The sequence below is a fragment of the Trichosurus vulpecula genome, chromosome 6 (genome assembly GCF_011100635.1).
Source record: "Trichosurus vulpecula isolate mTriVul1 chromosome 6, mTriVul1.pri, whole genome shotgun sequence".
NCBI classification, from domain to species: domain Eukaryota; kingdom Metazoa; phylum Chordata; class Mammalia; order Diprotodontia; family Phalangeridae; genus Trichosurus; species Trichosurus vulpecula.
The window spans coordinates 282,864,045-282,879,359 of record NC_050578.1 but is presented as its reverse complement, the minus strand read 5'-3'; the positions used below and the strand labels follow the sequence as shown (position 1 = coordinate 282,879,359).

The 15,315-nt window shown below is 59.7% G+C and overlaps 1 protein-coding gene across 1 annotated transcript; it reads right to left on the bottom strand.

Annotated features, from left to right (window-relative positions):
- Nucleotides 1-4,772: 4,772 nt before the first annotated feature.
- On the bottom strand, nucleotides 4,773-14,635 carry CTSD (cathepsin D). Its single transcript, XM_036764329.1, has 9 exons — nucleotides 14,435-14,635; nucleotides 12,414-12,567; nucleotides 10,934-11,057; nucleotides 10,081-10,199; nucleotides 8,097-8,329; nucleotides 6,887-7,009; nucleotides 6,405-6,549; nucleotides 6,203-6,301; nucleotides 4,773-5,708 (listed from the first exon to the last, which is right to left on the bottom strand). Exons 1-9 carry the CDS (start codon nucleotides 14,506-14,508, stop codon nucleotides 5,547-5,549), a joined length of 1,233 nt encoding a protein of 410 aa, XP_036620224.1. The 5' UTR covers nucleotides 14,509-14,635; the 3' UTR covers nucleotides 4,773-5,546.
- Nucleotides 14,636-15,315: the final 680 nt, after the last annotated feature.

Genomic DNA, 15,315 nt, shown 5'->3' with positions numbered 1-15,315 from the left:
AAGGGGAGAAAATTTGGAAAAACCATTCGTACATGTTTCATCTGCTGTGCAACAGAGTTAAAGTCGTGGTGACTGCATTGTTTTCCAAATAACCACCCAAAATGCGAGTTCTATCTGATGGGCAGTCGAGTCCGTGGCCAGGTGCTGACAAGGGGCGCAGGCCGGTGTGCTGGCCATTGTCGGGAATTCCAGTGCGCACCGGCAGGAACACATGCGTGTAATGACTTGTTTACAATATGGTACGATCTGGTCACGTGAGGCGATATGTCTCATCAAAATTTTAATGCAGGAAAAACCCCATACATTTACAAATTATTAACCTGAAGATGAGCCATTTAAAAAATATTTTATATTTTTTTGAAGTGATGCAAATTTCAAAAATAAAAACCCTTAAAAGATTAAAGAAAGTAGACTTCGGGGTGGCGCTGAGTATTTTTTTGAAAGGGGGCAGTGGGCCAAAGAAGTTTGGGAAGCTCTGGTCTAGATGAATCATGCCAGGGACTTAGTCCCCCAGCCTGGAGTTTGCCCTCCCCTTTCTCCCCAGCCTTTGGAAGGGCACTTATGGCAGGGGCTCGGCCACAGCCCTTCCGACTTCTTCCCAGACCCAGGACGTTACTCTTCCAGGCCAGGGACACCAAACTGTCCCAAGCCACTGGCCGCTCTCTTCCTCTTGCCTCCCTGGCCCGGGCTCCACAGGCCTGCTTACCACTTTGGCCCTCTCCTAACTTGGCAGAGAAGGTGCAAGTTTAACTCTCTCTCTGTCCATCTGCCCCCAGTGATCAGAACCCTGCTTGGAGCTTCCTGTTCTCCCCATTGGAGATGGAAAACAAACCCAAACAGACCCCTACACACACACACACACACACACACACACACACACACACACACACACATGCACACACACATTTGTGTGCAGGCATGCACACACATACACATGCACATACACATGCACATACCCCTCCACACATGTAGACATACATGCAAACAGGCACGTGTGTGGACATGTACACATATATGCATGCGCGTGCATGCATGCACACAAAAACATGCATACACACCCCTTCCATCTTTGTTTCTCTCTCTTGCCTTAGTTTATCCAGGACATTTTCACTTGCCCCCTATTATGCCCTGTGGCCCCACCCTTCATGTGTAGGTCCAAGCCAATCTTTGGAAAATCTGAGTTGGTCAGTAAGTCTCTCTTAAGTTGCCCTGACTCCCAACAGACAACTCTACTTTGTCTTCAGTGGAATGGCCTCTCCCTCATTCTGCTTCCAGCTTCTGGGAAGGAAGGTCAAGGGAGAAGGGACAAGAGAAGGTGAACAGAAGAGCAAGGGGTTTGGGAAGGTGAATGGCTGGACTGGGGAGGGGGGAACATGCCCAGGGTCTCCCTTTCTCTGCCCAAACTCAAGCAGTTCTGGAGGAATCAGTTAGTCTGGGAAAGAAGGCCAAGCCTACCTTGGGTCTGATTCTCATTAACAGGCAGAAGAAGCTGGTTCCTGGGGATGGAAATGAGGGAAGGGGGCTGGGAGTGACCGATCTCTCTCTGTGAGTTTGTGATAAAGGAAAAGAAACCTGGGTCTGGGGAATCGAGTTTCAAAGGTTCCGAGAAAAGACGAGTCAGTTTCAGAGAGACAACGTTTGCAGAGAAGTCACGCTGGTAGGCTGGGAGATTGGTGGTTGTCCTTCGTTCTCACAAAAGACCAAAGTGACATCACTGTGCTTGAGTCAAGATTCAGTGTGTCCCACTGTGGCCGATCAGGCCCACACATGCTCGGAATGCTCTACCACAGGTCGGTCTGGGAGATGCTCCAGAATGAAAAGCCGGATGCAGGGGAACAATGCCACTGGGGAAAGAGCCCCAGTGGATGCACAGGGACCTCCTTAAGCAGCTTATGTTTTAAAAAGAATCGTCCCAAAAATGGAAGCAGGCCAGGAGGCAAGGGTGACTAGGAGAGTGTGGCCTGGTCCTGTGTAGAGGGGATGGAAACAGGGCTCAGGTTCCATCTCTCAGCTACACTGGGTGAGGGGGGATCAAAGAGCATAGCATTTGAAAGACCCTGGGGAACCGGAGAGGGGCTGCCAAGACTGGAGGAGGGTTGGTTGTCCTGATGTTCAGGGATGAGGCCAGTGAACTGGCCTGATTCTGAAATGGCTCATGGAGGGATGGCTGGGGAAGAGCCAGCTGAGCTTCCCCGGGGATGGGTCAGGCCACACCAACCTCACTTCCTCTTCTGACAAAGACCCCAAGGGAATGCCTTGGATCAGGGTTAACCTTAACCCTCCTCTGGGCATGCAGCTTGCTGAGATGTTAGTCAAGCTTCCGATCTCCTCCTATCCTCCAGGAAGACTGATGGATTAGACCAGGGTGGGGAACCTGCAGCCTCAAGGCCTGGATTAGACAGTACACTCAGCTGAACTCAGAACCACTGGATGCCAGAACTCTAAGGAGCAGTGGCTACGACTCTCACTCTGGCAGGTCTCCGGGGGAGAACTCCAGGGCTAAGCTCTGGACTGACACTTGTTTTTTCTGGGTAATTAATCATCGATTTATTAATTAGGCAAGCAAATAATCAATAAATTGATGGTCAGTGGTCTCTCTCAGTAACCAAAGCCGAAGAATGCTATCAAATGCTTAAAGACCTTTGAAAAAGTGGGCACCTCTGTCAGATCCTGCAATCCTAGACAGTAACCCAAGCCCACCCGGGCCACTCAGATGGAATAATTGTGTGTATGTTGGGGGAGGAGGGGCATTTCAAGTGTGTGAGCCTAAGCCTTTCAGGATGGGCTATCACTTTAACGATGATTTGGTTAAAGGTGTAGAGGGCCGCTCATAGGACCTCTAGATGGCACAAAGCTAGGAGGGATGGCCAGCACCACGGATGACCTAGCCAGGATCCCAAGGGAGCTTGGCAGCATCCACAGCACTGGGTCAAATCTCCTAAGGTGAAATTCAGGTGGGATAAAGGGAAAGTCTTGCATCAGTTACCAAAAAACCAACTTTGCAAGCAAAAGATGGGAGAAGGCAGGGAGAGACAGCAGGTGTTCTGAAAAGATCTGAGAAGTCTAGTGGGCCACAAGCCCAACGAGTCAGCACTGTGCCCTGGCAACCAAGAGAGGGCACAAAGAGGTGATGGTATCACTGTACTCCTCCCTCATCAGACCCCACCTGAAGGATTGTATTAAGAGGAAGGAAGGGAGGGAGGGAGGAGGGAAGGAGGGAGGGAGGGAAGGAAGGAGGAAAGGGAAGGAAGGAAGGAGGGAAGGGAAAGAGGGAGGGAAGAAAGGAAGGAAGGAGGGAAGGAAGGGAGGAAGGAAGGAAGGAAGGAAGGAAGGAAGGGAGGAAGTAGGGAAGGAAGGAAGGAGGGAAGGAAGTAGGGAAGGAAGGAAGGAAGGGAGGAAGTAGGGAAGGAAGGGAGGAAGGAGCGAAGGAAGGAAGGAGGGAAGGAAGGAGGGAAGGAAAGAAGGAAGGAAGGAGGGAAGGAGGGAAGGAAGGAAGGGAGGAAGGAAGGAAGGGAGGAAGGAAGGAAGGAGGGAAGGGAGGGATTTGTTAAGTGCCGATGTACCAGATACTGCAAAGCATTTTCCATCTCCCTTTGGACCCTCACAACCACCTCGCTATTATACTCCCTGTTTCATAGCTGAGGGTGGGCTGGATTGTCCAGGGTCAAACAGCCAGGAGATGCTGGATAAGAATTCAGGTCTTCCTGACACCAGGCCATCCAGGGGGCAGAACCAAGATCAGTGGGTGGAATTGGCCAAGACACACATGTGGACACAACCATCAGGATAGATTTCCTCCCAGTGAGAGCTGTCCCAGCATAAAAGGGCCTTTCAGGGCTCATGGGAGCTGCCTCCCTGGAGGTCTCTGAACAGAGGCTGAGTACTGACTCCTGGCTGGGCAGGTTCTGGTGGGAATCAATTTTGAGGGGGCGGTTGGCAGGGTCCCTTCCAGAATCAGGTTCTGTGACTTGCTGGCCCCTCCCCATGCCCTAGAGCTTCTCCTACTGTCCTGGCCTACCTGCCCTGCAGGTTCCTATTCTTTGGGATCGGACCCCTTTCGCCTGAACCTGTTGAGATGCGCCCTCTCCAGGCTTGGGGCACAGGTCTGATCAGGTGTGCCCCATTGGAAGGCCCAGAAGCCAGCACTGTGCTATCCCCCTCATGTCCTCCTTGGGCCTGAGAATCAACTTCAGAAGCCTCCCTCCTTCAAAGGCAAGAAGGTCCTGGGTACTGATGCTGGGTGACACCCGGTAGCTTCTTCCAGCTGCCCCTCATGGCTTCAGCAGGGGCCTAGTTGGTCTCATGGCCTGTGCCCCACAGGGCCAGTGGTGAGTGCACACCCTTCCAGCCCCACCTTACCCTACCTTCCTTTGGGGGAAGGACGACCCAAGTTTCAGTGATCAAATGTAGGCCCAGGATGCTCCCTGTACGCCGCCCCCACCCACCCCCTCCCGGAACCAGCTGTCCTGGAGTTCATAGCCTTCTCTCCCTAAGCTGAAGCTCATGACTCACCCAAGGTCACACAGCAAGCTTTTGGAGCCAGGTCAAGGATCGCAGGCCCACCCCACCCCCTTTTCCTTCCTGACTCTCTCCTAGGCTCTCTTCCATCAGGGGCCCAAGTCACTGAACAGACATGAGGGTGTTGAAAGATGACAGTCTGTCCAACTACAGACATCCAATCTGCCCCTCCCTCCTGCCTAAATTTAGCCATTTTCCCCCTCCCCTTTACCTCTTTCCCTCTCTGCCCCCACATATACACACTGACACAGGGAAAAGGTCCCCCCAAAGCCTTTATTTTTATTCCAACTGTTTACAATCACAGCAGTGAGATATGAGGGCTGGGGGAGGGGCTGGAGGTCCCAGCTTCACATCCCGAGTGGAGCCCAGAGCTGCCCCCCCATCCCCAGGGCCTTGGGGAGCCCAGAGCTACCCCCCATCCCCAGGGCCTTGGGGCGCACATGCTGCCCCAAGGTCCTAGATGGCATTTCAGGCAGGATGTGACCTCCTGGGCTGGAGCTGGGGCTCTGGGATCCCCAGTCCTCCCTCCACTCAGACCTGGGAGGCAGGAGATCACAGCAGAAGCCAGGCGACAAGGCCCCAGGCCAACACTCTGGGCTCAGCCTCATGGGAGGTGAAGTGAATGAAGCCCAAGGCCCTGCAGCATGGAGGCTGGGGGAGGCTTCTCCTCTCCCGGGGGCTGACCCAAGACTCCTGCCCCCTCTGCTTTCAACCTCTCTCCCCAAAGGTCTGAGGACACAGACAGAAACCTCTCAGCAGCAGCTCTGGTCCTGCTCTGCCTATGCCCGCGAGTGTGGGGACTGGGGGGTTCTGGGGGAAGGAGCCCGTGAACAGGAAGCCTCAGACTACAGCAGAGTAGTGGGGGAGGGGGCAGGGGGCTCCAGGAGCCCCGGGAAGTGGTGGATAGGCATCATGAGGGCTGGAGGGGACAGTGGTTTGTCTGGACCATATTCTTTCTACATTTTTCTGATAGAAGTCCCCCCCACCCCAGCGGAGAGGGGAGGGAGAGGGCGAGACAGGAGAGGCGGTCAGCGGGCCTTGGCGAAGCCCACGCGGTTGTTGTCCCGGTCAAAGATGGTGTAGTACTGGCCAATGAAGACATCGCCCAGGATCCAGAGGGGTCCCCCCGGTGGGGGGATATCCATGCCCATGAAGCCACTCAGGCACACGGTTTGTCCAGCCTGGCTCACCTAGGGAGAATGTCACAGGCCCATGAGCAGGGAGGGCCAGGCCAGCCAGACCCTGGCGGCTCTGGATAGAGGCCCTGGTTAGACTCTAAGCTTCCTGAGGGCAGGGCCTATCTTTGGTGTCTGTCTGAATCCCCAGCACTTAGCCCAGTGCCAGGCACTGAGGAGGAGCTGACTAAATGTTACTGTTTGCTGTAAACAGGGAGCGCCCAGGACGCCAGACCAGGCCCCAATCACTGCAGGACGCCAGCTCTCCTATGGCTCCCCTCTGGGACTGCTGAGGATGTCTGAGCTGGCAAGAGCCCTGGGGACCCCCACCCATGCCCCTCCCCATTTACTTCATGAGGCTCTATCTCTCGTGCCCACTGACTTTTCTGAAGAGCCAAGCAATCCCCCTAGCTTTTATTAAGCACCTACTGTATGCTGGCCCCACAAGAATGAGATGAGGCAGTTCACTGGCTTCAAGGCTCCCCCCCACTCTCAACATGGTCACTGACCTTCAGGACATATTGTTCTCCTGTGAGTTTAAAAGCCTTTTTCCCCAGCATGAAGGAGACAGGTAAGAGGCTGGTCACCTTCTCACAGGGGAACATGTACTGTCAAGAGACCAAAAACAGAGGCGGCAGTCATAAGGCTGAACCGCCCTCTCCCCGACGACCCGGAGGGAGGGTGGCTGCCCCCACCCAGCTGCCCTCTCACCTCCCCCTGGATCAGAGGCAGTGCCCCAAGCGTTTTGTGCAGTTTCTTGATCTCTTCTACAGGGCCAGTGATGAGAGAGGTGCCCGTGTCCACAATGGCCTCGCAGCCATCTTTGCACAGGGTCAGGGAATTTTCCACCTCCACCCTGTAAAATGGAGACACGCCTGGACTCTTTGTGTCCCACCCGCCCCCAGAGGCCCCAGCCCTCCCATGCCCTGGAAAGACTGAGGGTTCCCTCACAGCCCATGCCTGGGGCCTGAGATGCAGCTGGGGAGCTCCGAAGGGCTGCCGGCACCAGAGGGACGGGAGGAGGGTGTCTGAGGACCCCAGCTCGGAGCCTTGCTCCCAGTCTCCAGGAGGGGGTGGAATACAAGTAGGGAGGAGGGGAGCCTCCCAAGTCTGTCCTACCATGGGAGCGGCTCGGGGCATTCTGGGGGCTGAGGGGCTCCCTCCCAACCTTGCCACCCAGGCCGAACACTCACGTGTCCATGTGGACTTGCCAATACGCCTGCCGAGTGATGTTGAGGTAGGTGAACTCTCCCTCATAGTACTTGCTATCTGTGCCCCCGAACATCAGCTCCCCTCCAGGCTGGGCGGTGGGGTCCCTGTACAAGCAACAAGAAGGAGCAGGCCTCAGCTGGCAAGCATCCATCCTGTCTGGCCCAGGAGGGCCTCTGGGACGTAGGCTGACAGGCACAGGAGTCGCTAACTGAGCTTTCCTGGGGACAGAGAGTTGGAAGGACCCTCTCTGCCTCTGTTATGGGGTGGGGGGTGGGGGGCTGGGAGAGGGGAAGCGGGGCAGCTCCCAGCCCCATTGCGCAGGAGCCAGCCCACATGGTAGGCCCCAAAACAGTCTCTAAACCAGGCTTGTATAACCACCCTCCACATTTTTCATGGGCCACCTGAAATCCTTTGGTGTGCCTGTGAGCCACGAACAGCCTGTTGGCCACAGGTTGGGCAGGTCTGTTCTAGATTAATTAACTGGAAAATCTCACTTTCACACACTTCAGTGGGGGGTTGGGCCCCAGAGAGCCCACTGCTGGGCCTCTACCCCAAGGGGGTCAAGACAAGCAGAAAGGGGCTCAAGGCCCCCCTGCTTTGAAGCAGCAAAAAAACTGGAAACTTTGTGTTGTGTGGAGAAGGGCCAAGAGGCCCTGGGACGTAACTGAGGAGGACCATGAGGAGCTCCTATCAGCCCAGGGAAGGGACCGGCAGACACACAATCATAGAACACCAGCAAGAGAAAGAACCACAAATGAACTGGGCCAAAAGAGCCTCTCCCCTTCTGCCCAGTGGGAGGGGCACGGTCAAGCCCTGCGAGTGGCCTCTCGTCTCCTCACTAGCCCCAGAAATTAGGGCAATGTAAGAAAGATCAAGAACGGATTAAAAAAAAAGAAATCGAAAGGAAAAGGGGGTGTCCCTATGACTCCTAGTGTCACCTGAATGGAAGAGCAAGTATTGACTCACTGAGGGAGGGAGAAAGGAGGAGGCAGGAAGGGGGATAGAGGGAGGGGGCTCTGCCTGGTCCCTGGAGGCAGGAGCAGAAGGAGCCCGTAGAGAGACCAGGGCTTCGAGTGCCTCAGTCTCAAAGGGGAATCTCAGGCAGGTTCAGAGCGGAGCAGAGGCCCCCGTTGAAGACGTCCCGGGGTTCTAGTAGTGACACTGACCCAACCAGACCGCCCTGCCCCCCACCTGTTCAGGTAGAAGGAAAACACATTCTCCTCCACCAGCTTCTGTTTCATGAGATTGTCAAAGACCGGCATGACGGAGTCCACGGAAATGCGGGGGAAGGCCATGCCCAGGATGCCATCAAACTTGGCCGCGATGAAGGTGACGCCGGGCTGCTTGGTGGCTTCCCCAAACGTCTGCTCCTTCACCTTCAGACAGCTGATTTTTGAGCCTTCCTCCTCTGAGCAATAGGGGAGCTACAGGCCGAGGAACAAGGACAGCTGAGTTCTCCTCCAGGCTCAGTCCCCTCACCTGTAAATGGGTGTGATCTGCACCTCCCCGACTCTCTCCCCAAGAAGCTCCAACGACAGGGACAGAGCACGCCCGGGCCAGGAGAGCCCTCCAGGGGCCCGCTGCGCCAGGGTGGGTGGGGGAGAGGGTCTGCCCAGCTCTCAAACACCAGAGACCTGGGCCTCTGCTTAACCACCAAGGGTGACCTTGGGCAAGACTGTGAATTCCTTCTTCCCTGCCTCAGCGATGCCTTCTAGGCCTGAGCTGCTGATCACTGAGCTGGAGCCGGGAAGCATGGGCAGAAGCTAGGCTGCCAAGCCCTCCTCAAGGCGGGGGTCCCGGTATCGTGGGCCTTAGCTTCCTCTCTGTAGAGTGGGGATAATGAGGCTGGGAAGAAAGGGAGTGGGAAGGGAGCCCAGGAGGGTCAGAGGCAGGAACACGAGCCTGAAGACACAGGAAGCCGAGGGCCGGTGTGGGGGAGGATGTGGAGAGGTGTCTGCAGAAGCATTTCCTGCATGTACAGGCGGGGGGCCGAGGCCCCCAATCAGGAGGATGCACTCTGCCAGCCATGGCTTCTGACACCTGACATGGCTTAGAGGAGTCCCGGGACAGACCCCAAATCCAGCCAGGGCCAAACTCTGGTCCAGGACAGGCCCCTTCACGAGAGTGTCCTTCCCGGGGTCAATCAAGCCTTGTCTCGTTGACAGACATGGGACTCCCAACCTCAGCCCACCCGGGTGGCCTTGCTCTTGCCTCCCTGGGATCCTGCTGATCCCCCTCCTCTCCCCTCCCCTCCCTCCTCCTCTGAGCCCCATCCCTGTGGGTGTGAGAACAGAAGGCAGCCAGTTTCTTCCTCCTCTTCATCCTCGGAGCCAGGCCCAGGCAGAGGAGTAATGACGGGCCGACTGGCTGGGAGCAGACTGGCAAGCCGAGGCAGGCTGATGGAAGCCCACAGGCTGAGCCCTGCGGGGGGGGGGGTCAGGCTGCCTTTCCCTTTCCCCAGTTCCCTGACCAACCAACTGGGGTAAAAAGGGAAACCGAGTGACACGAGGCCTGGCCTTAGTCCTGCAGGGCCCAGGCTGAACCCCTCATGGCAGGCACAGGGCAAACCCTCATTTTCCAGGGAGAGAAACAGAGGCCCCGGAAGGGCCTTGCTCAACCTCACCCTTGAGATGGCAGCCCCTGTACTGAAGTCACCAAGGGTCAGCTCTAAGATGATCTGGCCCCAAGGTGGGCAGGCGTCCTCCCCTGACATCAGGGTTCTTTCACCACCCCCTGCCTCCTGGCTTCTCTACTCCAGGGGCCTTCTTGGGCCCCCCAAGGTGCTTCCCCAACCCAGGCTGACTCACCTGAGGCTGGGTCAAGCCCTCTGCTCCCCACCTGCCCCTGAGGCTGCCCTCAGACCTACGACAGGGCACTTAGCCCTCCTCCCTCTCTGCCCCGCTCCCCCCAGGCCCAGGATGGGGCACTTAGTCCCCCTCCCTCTCTGCCCCGCTCCCCCCAGGCCCAGGATGGGGCACTTAGTCCCCCTCCCTCTCTGCCCCGCTCCCCCCAGGCCCAGGATGGGGCACTTAGCCCTCCTCCCTCTCTGCCCCGCTCCCCCCAGGCCCAGGATGGGGCACTTAGTCCCCCTCCCTCTCTGCCCCGCTCCCCCCAGGCCCAGGATGGGGCACTTAGCCCTCCTCCCTCTCTGCCCCAGAACCCATCAGAGACTTACCATGACGGTGTCCTTGCTCAGGTAACCCGAGAGGCTCCCTGAGCCATAGTGGATGGCAAAACCAGTCCCGTTCTTCACATAGGTGCTGGATTTACTCCCATTGTATTTATGATGCAGCCCTGGGGAGCGAGGACAGAGGAGCCTTACTCCGGGTCCCCCTCCCACCCCATCCTCAGCTGGAACTCTGCACTGGGCCATGGACGGCCGGGACAACAGCCCCATCAGGGAGGGGCTGGAATAGATGAGGCCCACGTGGCCAGGTGAACCCACTCCCCTCTGGCTGCTTGAGCCAGTGGCCTCCACTGACTGCCCCAGGAGGAAGTCCGGAAACTACCTCCCTGACAGGCAGCCTCGCACGGGGCTGTGGACCTAGGTGAGAGGTGAGGCCCGGCGAGTCAAGAACAGGTTCACCTGGAACCCCGCTCTCCCCGGGGCAAGGAGTCGCCCCACAGAACAGGCCTAGTTGGAGGGAGGGGGCCAGGGAAGAAGGGCACATCAGCTGGAGGGGGAATGAGAGGCCAGAGAGGCCACCCCACTCCCCAGTCCTGCCTCCGAGTCAGCACTGATTAGAGAGAGGAGGCCAGACTGGCTGGAGCTGGAGGCAGGAGGCGCTCTGCCCAGGTCTCTCTCCTCGGCGTGGCCTCCCTACTGCCCTGTCCCAAGTCGGGAGCAGTGCCTGAGACCTGGAAGCTGCGGGACGGTGCTGCCACAGTGTAGGGCCTGGGCCAGAGCACAATGCCCACCTCAGCAGACCGGCAGCTCCCCCTCTTCCTCCATCTTCTAGACCACAACTAGCCTCAGAACCGCCCGGGCAGGGATGCGGGGCTAAGCGTGGGCAGGGGCGGGTACTCACAGCAGGCGATGTCCCAAAAGTAGCAGTGGATGGACGGCACCCACAGGTTGGAGGAGCCCGTGTCAAAGACAACAGTGAATTCCTGGGGGGGAGTTCCGATGCCGATGGCTCCATAGTACTGAGCCTGAACATTGGAGCAAGGAGAACCGAGTCAGAGCCCCAGGGAGAAGCAGAGGCTCCCCCAGAGCTGGGGGGGATGGGGAGAAGGCAGCATGTCATGGGGTCTGATAGAGGCAGCAAGTCTCCTGGGAGAGAGGCAGGAGTGGGGAGGGAATGGGGAGGAGAGAGGGAGGGAGAGAGGGAAGGGGGAGGGAATGAGGGGAGAGGGGGAGGGAGAGAAGGAGGGGGAGAAGAAAGGAGGGGAGGAAGGGAGAAAGGAAGGAGGGAGAGGAGGGGAGAGGAAAAGGAGGGGAGAGAGGTGGGATGGGGAAAGGAAAGAGGGGAGAAGGAAAGGAGAGCTCGAGAAAAGGGGGAGAGAGGGAAGGAGCAGGGGAGGGAGGCAGGGCTCTGATCAAAGAAGGCAGCTGGGAAGCTGAAGTGGTGATAATGACCCCAATAAACAGAGGAGAACATTAAGGCCACGGGGTGAAGATTCAGAGCTGGCATTGCCTCTGGAGTGTGGTCCTTTAATTTACAGATGAGGAGCCAAGGCCCAGAGCTGAGGGGACTCAGCCAGGGCCACACAGTTCACAAGGGTCCGAGGCAAGCGTCTGCCCTCCGAGCCCAGCACTCTACCCACTGGACCGCCAAGCGACCCCTAAGGCCCACAGTGGATGACATGACCCCCAAGCCTCCTGCCTCTGGGGCTGAGAAGGGCACAGTGGGTAAGGAGAGAGCCCAAGCCAGAGACCTCCACTGCCCTTGGGCATCTGTCAGCCCAGGGTGTCAGTTAGCGTGGAAGGAGCTTGGCTGGCTGTGGGCAAAGGGCTGCCCGTGCTGCCCAGGCTGGCCGAAGGAGGCCCCTCTGGGCAAGAAGCAATGGGCGGCCCCGGGGATGGCTGTCCTGCCTGGCAGCAGCCTCAGGGCTAAGTCATAGAGCACGTGGGGGGGACCCAGGCGACTCAGCAGCTGATCTAACCCATGAGGCCCCAGGGTGGGGGCCCTCCCCCCTTTCCCCCAGAGGCCCCTGTGCTGTGCTAATGACCCTCCTGGGGCATGAAGCCACCCGCCTTCTCCAGGCAGCTGGGTGGCCCAGAGGGACCTGAAGTCAGAGAGACCCTGAGGAAGTCACTTAAATGCTGCCTGCCTCAGTTTCCTTCCAAGTAAGATGAGAGTGACAGCGCCCACCACCCAGGGTCCTTGTGGGGATCAAACAAATGAACATGAATGCGTACCTCTATTATCCTCCTTGCTGGAGGCTGGGTGGCCATGCCACCAGCCCGGCCTCCACTCCCCGCTCCCCCTCCCCTGGCCTTCACCCTTGGGTGGGGAGCTCTGCTGGGCTCCAGGGAAAGAAGAGCAGGGAGGTAGGTCTACTCACATCCATGTAATTCTTGAGCATTTCTGGGATGGGGCCATCAGTGACAGGAAGGCCTCCCAGGGCGTACTTGGAGAGGGGCTCCCTGGCCAGCTCCACAGGGCTGCCTGCCTCCCTCAGGGTCTGGCGGATGGACTTGAATTTGTGCAGGGGGATTCTGGGGGAGAAGAGAGAGAAGGCTTGGTTAGAACAAGTCCCAGTGGCCTCCACTGCACCTCCTGGGCGCCTGGCCTGGCCTTCGAGGCCCCTTCCCTGCACGGTCATCCCCTGGGCCCAGCCACAGCCCCACCCCTAAAGGTGAACCTGGGCACCATGGCCTTGGCAGCCAGGAAGGAGGCTGCCTCCACCACTGGCTACTCCCTGGGCCTCTGAGGGGAGCTGGTGTAGAGGGAAGGGGACCAGGCCCCAGGGCTACTGTTCCAGAGTCAGCTGCATTCCTGGGACACAGAGCACCCTTCAAGGTCACTGGGCCTGGGACTTGGGCCAAGGGAGGCCCTGGACTCCCACTCTGCCCTTTTCCAGAAGGCTGCTTAGACCAGAAGTGGAGATGTTCCCAAGGCCTGCCCTCGGGGAATTCCGAGAGCCAGAGGGGCCTGAGGGCAAGGTAACCACCCCCCCCCCACCTGCTTCATGGGCCTGGCCCCCGCAGGCCTCCGCCCTTGGACAAGGATGCTGGGCCCTGGGACCAGTCCTCCTGCCCCAGGAGTCCCTGGGAACGGCCCGTGGGGGTGAGCAGCCTTACCTAGGGTGAACCCCTCCTGCCACCCACAGGACAAGGGGGGCCATGGCTCAGAGTGGGCAAGCAGGGGTGGCTGGGCCCCAAGGCAATCAAAGGCCTGTTTCCAGTTCCAGGCTCCAGCTCCTCCCCCTCAGGCCTCAGTTTCCCCCTGGGGAGCTAGCTTCCAGCTCTGGCTCTCTATGGCTTTGGGCAGCCTTCACAAGGCACCCTGTGTGACAGCACCCCAGGAGGTGGGCAGGGCCAGCTTCTCCCCATTTTATAGGCAAAGAGGAGGCGGCTGTGCACCAGTCAGGGGTGGCCCCAGGTCACCCAACGGATCAGAACAGAGAGCTTGGGAGGCTGGCTGCTCTCTTCCACAGAGGGAGTAAGTGACAAGGCCAAGGTCAAGCAGAGAGTAGGGGACCTGGCTCCTAGGGCACACCCGCAGGGTGCTGGGCACCCTGGGAGGGAGCTCAGGGAGGCCTGGGGGCTGACTACCAGCAAGGGGCCTGGCACAGGATCAATGCCAGAGTCTCTCAGATAAGCAGCTGGGGTAGCAATGGCCGGCCTGCCCTGCCCACTCTGCCCAGGCTGGCCCCTCCTCACTCTCTCCTGGACAGAGGAGACAGGCCCAGGGAGGGCAGAGGAGGAAGCGGGCTAACTACCTGGGCCACCTCAGTTGGCCCCATGTGCTGTGCAGTGTTGCTGTAAATGACTTCTGTGGCCCCCCTGGGGAAGTCTCCCCTCTCCCAGGTGTCTCCCTCCCTGAACCTGGGCGGCGGGGGGGGGGGGGGGGGGGGGGGGGGGGGGGGGGGGAGTTACAGGTCTAGGGATGGGCCTGCTGCAGGAGGGGGGCGGGGCAGAGCAGCCTCAGCCCCAAGCCGGGTCCGAGGGGGACGCGCAGAATCACCCTTGCCCAGCTCCGAACCCGGGTCCGAGGGGGGAGTGCAGAGCATACTCCACCCAGCCCCAAGCCCGGGTCCGAGCGTGAACAGAGCAGCCCCTGCCCAGCCCCGAGCCCGGGTCCGAGGGGGGCGCGCAGAGCGGCCCCTGCCCAGCCCCGAGCCCAGGTCCGAGGGGGGCACGCAGAGCCACCCCTGCCCAGCCCCAAGTCCGGGCCCGAGGGTGAACAGGGCAGCCCCTGCCCAGCCCCGAGCCCGGGTCCGAGGGTGAACAGGGCAGCCCCTGCCCAGCCCCGAGCCCGGGTCCGAGGGAGGCGCGCAGAGCGGCCCCTGCCCAGCCCCGAGCCCGGGTCCGAGGGTGAACAGGGCAGCCCCTGCCCGGGCCCGGGCCCGAGTGCGCTCACCGGATGAGGGCGCAGGCGGGTGCCAGGAGGGCGGCGGCCGCGCACAGCAGGAGGCACAGCCTGGAGGGCTGCATGGCAGCGGCGGCGGCGGGGCTGGGGGCGCGGGGGCTGCTGCTGCAGGGCCCGGGGCAGGCGGCGATGACGGAGCAGTCCCGGCCTCTGCTTCTGGGTCAGCTGATGCCCGGGTAGGTTTCAGCGGTCACGTGCCAGCCGAGCCAGCCTTAATCCGAGCGCGCTGGGCGGGGCGAGCGGAGAGGGCCGGCCCGGAGGCGGGGCCGGAGAGAGAGAGACACACACACACGCACACGCACACACACGCACGCACGCACGCACACGCGCGCACGCAGACACACACACACGCAGGCTCGCTGGCCAGTGCACACGCAGGTGCGGAGGGGGTGGGGGGGCGTGTGCACACCCACGCACGCGTACACACGAGGACATGGCACACCCACGCGGGAAAGACTCTTGCCCTCACCCCCATCTGGGCACCTGCCCAAGTCCGCGGGTCCGAGCCCCTCCTCCCCTTCCTGAGGGCGGGGCTGACCCACGGCTGGATGCTCCCGCGTGGGGAAGGCAGTTCTCCTGGGCCGCCTCTCAGCGAGCCCTCCGCCCGCGATCCGAAGGAATCCCTAGGGGGACACAAGGACCCCGCGTCCGGGGGAACAGGAGCCTCCCTTTGGGGGTTCGAGGACCGGGGGGAGACGCCAGAGAGGAGGCCCCCAGTCAGTTACAAGGTCATCCCGCCCTTGGCTCGAACCCAAGCCTTCTTCCTGGACATGTGTGCCCCAGGCATCTGGGGATCCGCCCCCACTCTGCCCCGCCCCAAGCACCTCGGGGATCTGCCCCAACAATGTTGCCCCCCCCCACTGCCCCTCCCC

What these genes read in the sequence shown, in the direction of transcription:
- CTSD (XM_036764329.1), bottom strand. Translation starts at nt 14,508, where the DNA reads ATGCAGCCCTCCAGGCTGTGCCTCCTGCTGTGCGCGGCCGCCGCCCTC. An exon ending in TGAGCAAGGACACCGTCATG is followed by an intron (nt 8,330 to 10,080) that starts GTAAGTCTCTGA and finishes CTCGGCCTGTAG; the next exon opens with CTCCCCTATTGCTCAGAGGA. An exon ending in TTTTCCTTCTACCTGAACAG is followed by an intron (nt 7,010 to 8,096) that starts GTGGGGGGCAGG and finishes TTGCTTGTACAG; the next exon opens with GGACCCCACCGCCCAGCCTG.